Source organism: Echeneis naucrates, chromosome 4 (assembly GCF_900963305.1).
Source record: "Echeneis naucrates chromosome 4, fEcheNa1.1, whole genome shotgun sequence".
Lineage (NCBI taxonomy): Eukaryota > Metazoa > Chordata > Actinopteri > Carangiformes > Echeneidae > Echeneis > Echeneis naucrates.
The window spans coordinates 9,001,666-9,012,927 of record NC_042514.1 but is presented as its reverse complement, the minus strand read 5'-3'; the positions used below and the strand labels follow the sequence as shown (position 1 = coordinate 9,012,927).

The following is an 11,262-nucleotide window of genomic DNA, read 5'->3' as shown; positions in this document are numbered from 1 at the left end:
TTCTTTGATATTTACGTCTATTCTGTCTTTTTTTTTTTTTTTTTTTGCCACTTATTTCACAAATAATAGTTTTTTTGTTTTGTTTACACAATTTCCTGATTTGCAATCAGCATCTGTTTATATCTTCAATCTAAATTATGCTGTTGTACTCTTATACACTGCAGGTGGAAAGAGACAAATCTTGTTGATGTTGATCGTTCAGGTGGCGGAATGAAAATACAACCTTATCAATTATCAAATGATAATGATGATGGTAAAAATCAATAGATAAAATATGACTCTGAATTAACCAGAATATCTCCATCAGATCAGATAAGTCATGAAGAATGAAACATCTGATGATCACACCGATAACACAATGTTTGGATTTTTGTCCAAATGCTGTGGGCGGGTGTAAATTGAAAAAACCGCGCTAGCTAATTGGCTAAAGCGGGTGTTTAACACCCGTCAATCATCACATATCTCGATTCTGATTGGCTCCCTCTCGGTCCCAACTTAACCTGCAGGAAATAGAACGTCAAAAACGTAACAGGCTGCGCCATTCGCGTACGTGTTACGTTTGTTCTGCGGCGTAGCGGCCGCAGCAGCTCTCCTCTTTACGCCCCGGACGTTAGACAGCAGGTGAGGTCAAAGGCGGAGGAAGAGGAGCGGAAGAGCTTCGTCCGCAGGTGGATTTAAATATTTCAGCCCAAACGGAACAAATGGACGACAACAAAACGTCCCTGGTCGAGAGCCTCATAGTGTGGGTGAGTGTTTTGTTTTGTTTTTTTTTTTGTTGTCCAGAGAAAAGCAAACACCTGCATGTCGGTTGGTGGGGGCGTGGAGAAGATGAAGATATGAGCCGGGGACAGGTGGCCGCCATTCCGCCTTCCCCCGCTGCTGCTGTCGCTGTTAGCCGGTTAGCCGGTCAGCCGGTCGTTGAGGAGAGCACCGTCAGTGTGAAGCCCCCACCTCAGTGTGTGCTCAGCTTAGCTGACCCTCCGTGGATTTATCGTGCTAATCCAGTCAACCACGAGATGTTTGTGGAATGTGGCTCTTTGGATTTATTTATCATTTTTTATTATTAGCATTATTTTTGCTAACGTTATGTAATTGGTTGGATGAAGAATCAGCACAGCTAATGTTGCTGCACCTGCTCTTTCCTCTGCATGGGTGTGAATCCTTTTTTATTTATTTATTTATTTATTTATTTTTCTTGGCTGCCTCATGAGTTAGTAACAGGATAATGGGAGGGTTCATTTGATCTGACTCTCAGCAGTTTGCTGAACAAATATATTCCTAAGTAAAGGTTAGTTGACTGTCACCATGACTTCTTCCCCTCAAGAAATTGTTACAAGTTAGGTTTGGAGTCAGATATATAAATCAAGTTTAGAAGTGGTCTGAAATGTAATGCTAGATGGCAGTGTTTCTTAATGACAGTTTGTAAATGGAGGAGGTAAGCCTCAATCAGGTAGTCCTATAAACAGCAGGCTGTTTCTGGGACATGTGATCTTCCTTAAGAAGAATTCACCCCACACCGTTGCTGCTACTAAAATAATTTACATCTGCATGTTGTGGTTTCCTTTATTTCTTTGCCACTATCATTCAACCTGCCATCTGCCAGCCTCGCTCACGCCTCAGTCCTCTCCTCGCCAATATGCATTCCTTTTGGTAATATTGAGAGTGGTACACCATGTTGGCACATCTGCAATCTTGTGGAGAAACCTTGAGTTTAGTACATGTACACGATTCCCGTATTTGCCGTGCTCTCCTTCGATTGGAGATGAGTTGTTGTGTTGATTCTGTGTTTCTATCCCCCAGCTGCAGACCTTCAACACTCCTGCGCCATGCAGAACAGTGGAGGAGCTGACCACTGGAGCAGCAATATCACAGGCACTGCATCAGATGTGAGACAACACGCACACACAAACGCACAAGAATGCAACATATGGGTCTGTCCGCTAGTCACGATACCTGGTTACAGATGTATTATTTACAACCAACTGTGTTAGGGTAAAAAAAAAAAACAAACAAACAAACTTGCAATTAAGTTAAACCAGACAAGTGAAGGATTAACCATTTTTGTTTACTGCTGAACCCCTCAAATTTCACTTAAAACACAGAAACGGCAAAGCTTATTCCGGAACCTGATATTTTGGTATTGGACACCAAAATTAACATATTGCACCAGTTTTGTTTGAGTGAGGGACAAAACTCATCCTAACATATTATATTACTGTTATATTCTCCACTTACATGCAGATTTGTTGTGGTGGAAAGAGGTGGAAAAGAGGAAATCAGGTGTGCAGACACAGGTGTCAGATGGGGAATCTCTTTATTCACATCAGCCCCACTAGCAACGTAGTCAGAGACAGAACACCAGAAAATGACGTGACATGTTTCTTATGCCTAAGACAGGTTACATGTGTGTGTTGTGTGGATAGCCTTCACCCTTATCTTAAACTTCAACCATGGTGATTGTGCAGCTCTGTGTGTGTGGTGTAGTTCTCTTTTCTGGCACCCAGATGTCTTCTACTTATTGTTTTGACTTGTTAGGCTCCAGAGCAGGTCCTGATGGCCTGACTCTCATATTGACGCATGAACAACAAGGCCTCTGGACCCTGTCTTTCCCCTACAGATTCCACGGCTGAAGGAAATAAACCTGTTTTCTAGGGATTATTGAAAGTAATTCTGGAAGATAAATGAATAATAACAAAGAATGAAAAATGAATAATAAAGTGCCTTTTTCTCAGTCCGAAAATACCTCCTGTAATATTAGCAATATGGTAGATTAACCAATTCTTATCACCTCAGGAAGAGTTTGTTTTTACCTGGTTTACTGTTCTGAGAAGTGAGAGAGGATTATATGTGGCTGACTGTTCTGTCTGTGTGTGTGTTTGTGTGTTTGTGTGTGCGCGTGCACTACAGAGACCCAGCATGGTTCACAGATGCATGGCTGGGTCGTATCAAAGCAGATGTTGAGGACAACTGGAGACTGAAGGTACAGAGCAGTGCTATCTCCCTGATCCACTGTTGTGTCCTCTCTGACTTTTCAATTTGTGTTTTGCTACACCCCCGTGTGTGCTAAATCCTCTGTTTGCTTTAATCCTGCTCAACTGTCCTTGACACTGACCTCCTACCTGCTCTAGGAGGGGCTTCTCCTGACTTACCCTGCACTCTGACCCCCGGCTCTGACTCCTCTGGTGATATGTGTACATGTATGTTTGTCCATATATGTCAGTAAGAGTCATTTTGAAAACCAAATACATGCTATTCCTCTTCCTTCTTTCTGTTTCGCTTGGACTGGTTTCCCAGCTGCTGCTTTCCCTCCCCAATAGGTCTCTTTTGACATGAGACAATAGAAAAAGCACATTTGGCTGCTCACTTTTAGTACCCCGGTGTAGACCCTTTTCACTGTAGGCATATTGATTTGTGAAAGCCTGTAAAGCACAGTTGCAATGTGTCATTTTGATGGTGACTGCCTTATTTGCACCTGTGCTGTTTCTGCACCATCCTCCTGTGAAAAGGCTGTTGTGCATGCTGGCTCATTGTCACACTGTCATGGCTTACTGGGACACTTAAATCGAGCAGACATTATTATTATTCAAAGAAGAAGAAAAGACGTTACATGCCAAAATGTACGAGACCTATTGTTTTCTCACATCTGTCCGTTGGAGCGTTCTTTGTTTTGTCATTGCATGATTATGACTAAGATTTAAAGGTAATTGGTTCACATGTGGTCTATAAACTGAATTAATAACTTTTCCCATTCTTATGTGTAATCTCCACAGATGAACAAACTGAAGAAGATCCTTCAGATGGTGGTTGACTATTATAATGAGGTAAACTATGGCCATGTAGAAACATCATCCAACCTGTGTGTTCCTTTGGTACCCGCGGAGTTGTAGTATGCATTGTTTGCATAGTAGAAAGTGTCCAGTGCCACTTCTGTGGACACGTGGCTCTTTTGAGAGTTTGTTCATTTTCACTTGCTGTAGTTGCGTATACTTGCAAAGATTTAGCACATTAAGTGCTTTCTCTCCTCTTTACCATCAGGTCTTGAACCAGGAGATTTCAGACTTCCCCTTGCCAGAAATGGCCCTTGTGGCAGAGCACTCTAACCCAGTGGAGCTGGGACGGTTGCTGCAGCTCGTACTGGGCTGTGCTGTCAGATGCGAACGTAAACAAGGTATATGACTGCATGTATGTTGTACACATTTTTTTCTACACAAAATAGACCGGATACTAAGATAGCTACAATTTAAATATATCGTGCAGATAGAAGTGGGGGGGGGTTATTGTATGAAAATCCAGTGTCCGTAAAGCTTTCAACCAGTGTTTAATTATCATGCTGCCAAGTCACTGACAAAGGCACAACTCCTCATCAGCCAGGCTTGGGAATGAATGACAGGAGTGTCATTGTACATTTGAAAGTGGGACACAGAAGTAATAAACAATGTGAATCTTTCTCACTCCATTGACAGAATACATTCAGATCATCATGACTTTGGAGGAGTCTGTACAACATGTTGTCATGACAGCCATCCAGGAGGTCAGTCCATCTTTATACCAGCTTTCTCCTTCATGTATTAGTAATATTGAAAAGCTTGACTGAACAGTTAAACCACTCCTCTGTCTCCAAGGAACTTTAGCCAGCAGCCTGAAGTTTTAAGGAACGCTTTTCTGTGTCTTTCATTGAGTCTCTGTAATGAACCAAGTATCTTTTCTTTTTTTTTCCTCTCCAGCTCATGAGTAAAGAGACCATGGCCCCGTTTGGAGCTGAATTGTCAGGAGATCTGGAACAGCAGGTCAGTGATATAACGACACAGAGTGGTATAAAAGTCAAATGTGTTTGTATAGCACCAAATCTTAACCAAGTTACATCAAGGCATGTAGAAATGGTCTAAACCAAACTCTTTATAGGATTATTTAAAGAGACCCAACAAATCCCCCCATGAGCAAGCAGTTGGTGACAGTGTATTAATAGAATTCAGGTGAAAGTTAAAAATGATTTGTGTGTGTTTTTAATAACTTCAGCTTTTCTTTCATTAAATCATCCAGTTAAAGAAAGCCCTCGAAGACCTTACTGAACTATTAGCTGAGAAGGAGGCTCTAGCTCAGCGCTGTCAAGAGCTAGACATACAGGTGAAAAGAGGCTACACACACATTCACACACACAAACTCTGTATATGCTTTTACAGAAACACATACATCAGTATGAGTCATGTATAGCCATAAAGCCTCAGTGCCTTATAACTAAGGTTGAGCTCTCCATGTCTACACCCACACATGTATGCGGATATTGTGCAGTATAAACAGGAGTTGTGTGATTTTACTGTAATGCTTGGGTCCATTGTGTGGAGCTACTGTGCCAGAAGAACTGAGCTTACAGTCTGGACTCTCCGTGGCAACCAGTCGGCTCTGGCTCTGCTAGAAGGCCTCACTTGGCACTGTGCAGCCAGACAAAATCTAGTTTAGCCACTGATCAACTGCTCAACTGGACTCTCGACAGATACATTTGTTCTGTCCCAAGTCTTGCTCATCTGTCGCTGCACAGAGGTAAGTCCAACATGGCTGACCGTTAAGCAAAACTAAAACCAGCTAAACCAGTTGCTCAACTGTTTGCTCTGAACTCTAACTATGCTAACAGATGGCTCAATGCGGGTCCAGTTGCAGTAAAGTTGAGCAATGTTTGTTTTTAATATTCAATTAATTATAATTATTATTTTTATTATCAGCCCAGAAATGCACCCAGAGGCTCTGTCATCATAATCCTTCTGGTGCCTTATGGTGAAAACTGCATGCATTATTAAACTGCCCATATAGGAAGAGAGAAATTTCATGTTCAATTAAATTGTATTCTGAAAAATAGTGATTCATATAAATGTTTTTTAAAACAATGTCCAAATTCATGGTTTTAAATTAACTGGAAAATACAGGGCAACAGAATGAGATACTTAACTTTTCCATTGTACATGTGTTAGTGTTTTGTTATGACAATGGAAATAATTGGAATCAACAAAGAAATTTTTTGGCAGTTTTAAAGAAAAGTGCTGGTCATTACTATGTTTATTTGAGTTCTTTAGCCCAGCCCTAGATAGGCATGTAGTTTCTGATGCGAAACACTGACCAATGGGGGAGGATTTTTATGCTTGTCTAGGAACAAGTGTGTGTTGTTTTTTTTGGTTTTGTTTTTTTTGTTGGTTTTTTTTTATACTGTAAGTTAATCTCAGACTAATAGTCCAGTGTCTGGTGGTAAAATTAACTCAGGTTATTTGGTGAGAAGTAAAATCAACTAACCATATATTAACATATCTGGTTAAAGTGCACGTTGTCTGTGCTCTGCTTCCAGCATGGATTAACTTTAAATGTTGTCTGTAACAGCTGGGAGAGGAAGAGACTAATTGTGATAGAAATGGTCTGTGTGACTTTGCTGCTTTGCATGGGGGTGGGTGGGGCTGTTTGTTTGTAAGTTCAATTCACTGTAGCTTTAAATTCACTCTCACATATGAGAGTTGCTCTATCACCCTCTTGTACCTGGACAGGTGACTATTCTTCAAGAGGAAAGAAACAGTTTATTGGCTGAGAATGATGTTCTAACTGACCGGGCAAATCAGCTTGACACATTCGATGACCCAAGCACACCCTCAGGAAGGAAACACGGCCTGTTACAGCAACAGCTGGAGACATTGCAGGAGGAGAACTTCAGGTTTGTAACCCTCTGCTTCAAACATACTGATGCAACTTTGTCATATCATTGAACAAATGAATGTTTGCTACATTTAGACTGGAAGCTGCAAAGGATGACTACAGGATCCACTGTGAAGAGCTGGAGAAGCAGCTGATTGAGGTTCAGCACCGTAACGATGAGCTCACCAGCCTGGCAGAGGAATCTCGAGCTCTTAAAGATGAGCTGGACGTCCTGAGGTCTGTGTTGGTGTTTGGAGGTGGTAAAGTATCTTTAGTTTTAGTACAGAGACAGACTGAGATGAACAACCCCTCACGCTCGTAATCAGACCTCGAGACAATTTGCCTGCAAAGGAACCGCACCCGCAACCTTCTTGTTGTGGGGCAACAGCACTAACCATTATGTTGCCATGCTGCCCTTCAGAAGTGGTAATCAAACAGATATCCTTTGCTGCCTAACCCCTAACTCTAAACACAAATTAGTGGACAACTGAGACAATTAAATGGAGAAGAATGGCCAAGACCATGGTTGCACTGATTTGCAAACAGCCTCTTGCTGGCAAACAGGGTGTTTACTGGAGCACAAACAAGAGAAAGCAAGAAAACATCCTCAGTACACAATGTGTTCTTCTAATATAAAGTAAAAATTTTGAGTGATTTATGAAATAAGGCTACTGTACTGTTTGTACTGCTTGTTCACTGTTGTGTTTTTACGTTGTGTTTATATAGGAGCTGCTCAGATCGAGTTTTGATGCTGGAAGCCTCAGTGGATGCATACAAGCGTAAGCTGGAGAGTCTGGGCGATCTGAAGAGGCAGATGAAGCTGCTGGAAGACAATAACATGACCTATATGCAAAACACTGTCAGCTTGGAGGAAGAGTTACGGAAGGCCAACGCTGCTCGTGCGCAGCTCGAGACATACAAAAGACAGGTGACATGGTCGCAAAGGGAAAGGCTAACGTCAAATAAAATCCACTATATAATTAATTATTTTTCAGGTGATTGTATTTACAATTAGTTTTTTCACCTTCTATTTAGGTGCAAGAACTGCACAGAAAGTTGTCTGAGGAGTCAAGGCGGGCAGACCACCTCGCCTTTGAGATGAAGAAGCTGGAGGAGAAACACGACACTGTGATGAAGGAGAAAGAGGTGTGGCAGTTAATTAAATATCTTTGAGAAGAAATGACGTGATGTAAAGTTTACAATTTAAAACTCTTAAATCTCATCCCCACCGCTAGAGAATAATCATAGAAAGAGATTCTCTGAAAGAGCTCAATGAGGAGCTACGATGTACTCAAGCTCAACAGCAGCAGCTTTCCCAAGCAGGTATCTCCCTGGATTGTCAGAACTAACAATGACCCAGCTCATCCACTTGTCACATTGATATTCTATGCACATATTTTTCTCATCTAGGGATGCTTCCTTCCAGCAGTCCCAGCCATGACAATCTGGCAGCTGAATTAATACCCATCGAATACAGGTAAGGGACAGCAACTTTGTGATCATAGGATTTGTTTTCTCTTTGCTTCGATGCTGTGTGTGTGTGTGAACACATGTTCTGTTTGTGTGATTGTTCAGAGAAAAGTTTATCAGGCTGCAGCATGAGAACAAGATGCTCAGAGTGCAGCAGGAGGAATATGAGCAGGCGAAAATCACAGCTCTGCAGGCTCAGCTGGAGGAAGCACATAAAACACGCAGTGAGCTGGACACTGAGAACAGGTCAACAGAGTTTCCTAGACAGCCACAAATAAATGTGACACTGGAGATGTAGATTTTTTTTATTTTTATTTTTTTTCTCCACATTGTGAAAAATTGTGGTTTTTAAATATCTGCCTCCTTCCACTTGTGAAAAAACTACAGATTGAGCCGAGAGCGGGTCATTGAGCTGCAGCAGCAAGTGGAGGACCTCCAGAAGGCGCTACAGAGTCCGGCAGCCAAACCTGATGATGTGAGTGTGCCAACATTCACTGGCACCAGTAACAGGGATAACGTGTCTCACCAAGTTAATCTTATTAGTATGTAGAGTTTGTATGGTTTTATGGAGGAGAATCACACTACTTTTATAATTATGGTCAAGATGTTTAAGATTTTTTTTCTTTTTTTTTTTCTTTTTTTTTTTTTGGCAGTGCAAAATGTATTCTTTAACCAATTGAAACTGTTGTATCTGTATGTGCTTTAATGTCTTTTTAATTTTCTTTCAGTCAAATCTGAAACGGAAACTTGATGCGCACATGTAAGTGTGATGCAGTGATGTAAAATTTCCATTTCCAGTAGAAGGATGTAAAGACACAGCTTTTGTTTCCTCAGGGTCCAGCTGAATGAGGCTCAGGATGAAATCATGAAGAAGAAGGAGCTACTGGAGGATCTTCAGCCTGACAACACTCAGACCTGTTAGTATCACCACACTAATGATATTATTTCATTTTTGATGTATCTAAAGTGTATAAATCAAGTATAAAGCACATCAACAGACACCAAAACACAACATTACAGTAAGACTTAAGTTAAACCTCATAATGACTTCTATACCTCCAAGCTTTGAAGGTGGATGAACTGATGGCTGCTCTGAAGAAGAAGGACGATGACATGCGGGCCATGGAAGAGAGGTACAAAATGTACCTGGAGAAAGCTCGCAATGTAAGTGAGGGGCATATTATTTTTATTACTGTTTTTATGTGAGTCAAACCTTACTAAACCATGGTTGTAGGTCATCCGAGCGCTGGATCCCAAATTGAATCCAGCCACTGCTGAAATCCAGGCTCTGAGGAACCAGCTGGCAGACCGGGACAAGCAAATTCTTAACCTAGAAGTAAATTTGCATTTGGATTTGTTCAGAGGATATTTTTAATGGCTTTTTTCCCCCACACCTAACTGTTTGCCCCCCTCTTCCGCCAGCGCCAATGTGAGCAGGCCAGGCTGAAAGAGTATGAGGAGAAGCTGATTGTCACTGCGTGGTATAACAAGGTAAGATTTGGTTTGTGTACTGTCTCTCCTGACATCATTATTAAACACACATTATATGCAGAGCAGAAAGCTTAAGATCAAACTGCTGTCTCTTCTTCTGCAGAGTCTGAACTTTCAGCAGTTGGCCATCGAATCCCGACTCGGTGGCCGGACGTCCTCCATGCTGACACCTGGCCAGTCATTCTTGGCCCAGCAGCGGCAAGTCTCCAACGCCCCACGGCGGGCTCTTTCCATCAGTGTGCCTGCCACTACCTCTAAATAGATTGCAACATGGAGCCAAATGTCTCGCCTTTATTCAATGAAGGGAAAAATATGCTCACCTATAAGTGAGCACCCAAGTGACCTTAAATACATCTACTCTTAGCACTGGGGGAGGAGTCACAGAGGAGCTGAGTGGGACTGATGAGTACACACTTATCAAATTAAACCCTGTAAGTTACCCATCTGCCACTATACAATACTGTCCCACAACACACTGGCAACAAGCCGGCTTCCCATAGAGCACTAACCCACAACCTCTGTTCACCTCACAAGCTAAAGTAGCGTACACAGCCATTACCATAGGCTTAAAGCATACTTTAGCGTGCTCTGTGTCATTGCTTTGCTGGCTGCAGACTCAGCTGGGCGCTTACTAATCAGGTTTAGCTGTTTGGTATGTCACATTTGGTGAGGAATGAGAGAAATGTATTTGACCACATGAATATTTTATTCCAGAGCCTGTAAAATATACGAATGTCTTTTTAAGGGTTACTTGAATGCTCATGTAAATTAAATGTAACATCAGATGATTGCTGATTTATGTACAACTGAACCATCATACTAAGCAGTTCAGGGTCCACTAATGTTATCATCTAGCACACTGATTTAAAAAAAAAAAAAAAAAAAAAAAAATGCTTTAGATGTTTTTAAGAAAATAACTGCTATGTTTGGTGCTGGCCACCAACTGCTTTTCAGCATGAGCCATCATCCACTTAAATTTCTATTTTTATTAAAATGGAACAAGCCCATCGTTTGAAGCTGTGAAAACCCTATGAGTCATAGTTAGTGATCAACCTCAGAGGTGCTCTAACAACCCATTTTACAGAATAAATCCAGAACTGTTCTGTTTCTAAAGTTTTAACCTCTAGAGTGTGGTGTGACTCGCTCCCTGGCAGCATGCTTAAAGTTCAACCTGGCAGGTCTTTATATTCATTAGTAATCAAGACGATAATCTATGAAGTTTAACAGCTGTAATGTAAACATGATTTAACACCAGCTTTTCATTCAGATATGGGGACCAGATTCAGAGTTCATACAGTACCTGTAAATTGTAATCTAAGAATTTCAATTACTGTAGTCAATATTGTCATCCATGTATGTGCTTAGTTCAGCATGAAGAGCGCTGTAGAGAAGCAGTAGTCCTCTTCAAAATTATGGAACGTTGGTTGCCTGATCTCATGGAGACTTTTGTCAAACTGCACTAGCTTTATAACATGAAATGGCTGTTGGTTGCTTTAATTTCTGTTTTCAGTAACACTAAATGGGCTGTTTGCTGTCATGGTTTTGCCATTTTTGATCCTCAGACGTGTGTCAAAGTGCTTTCATTTTGCTTTGCAGTAGCTGATTCTTGTGCATTTGCCTATTTAAAAGCAG

At 41.4% G+C, this 11,262-nt stretch overlaps 1 protein-coding gene across 1 annotated transcript; it reads left to right on the top strand.

The window, feature by feature from the left end:
- The first annotated feature begins 701 nt into the window (after positions 1-701).
- Positions 702-10,539, top strand: hook1 (hook microtubule-tethering protein 1). The gene is made up of 22 exons (XM_029499693.1): positions 702-746; positions 1,801-1,886; positions 2,908-2,980; positions 3,771-3,821; positions 4,036-4,168; positions 4,464-4,531; positions 4,725-4,787; positions 5,041-5,124; positions 6,525-6,688; positions 6,766-6,906; positions 7,396-7,597; positions 7,705-7,815; positions 7,905-7,992; positions 8,080-8,146; positions 8,245-8,385; positions 8,527-8,614; positions 8,868-8,899; positions 8,974-9,056; positions 9,203-9,303; positions 9,374-9,475; positions 9,562-9,630; positions 9,734-10,539. Exons 1-22 carry the CDS (start codon positions 702-704, stop codon positions 9,890-9,892), a joined length of 2,151 nt encoding a protein of 716 aa, XP_029355553.1. The 3' UTR covers positions 9,893-10,539.
- The last annotated feature ends 723 nt before the right edge of the window (positions 10,540-11,262 follow it).

Bases quoted from the DNA above. Each gene is read 5' to 3' on its own strand.
- hook1 (XM_029499693.1), top strand. From the start codon at position 702: ATGGACGACAACAAAACGTCCCTGGTCGAGAGCCTCATAGTGTGG. The intron at 6,689-6,765 runs GTTTGTAACCCT...TGCTACATTTAG, and splicing joins TTGCAGGAGGAGAACTTCAG to ACTGGAAGCTGCAAAGGATG. The intron at 7,816-7,904 runs GTGTGGCAGTTA...CCCCACCGCTAG, and splicing joins CTGTGATGAAGGAGAAAGAG to AGAATAATCATAGAAAGAGA.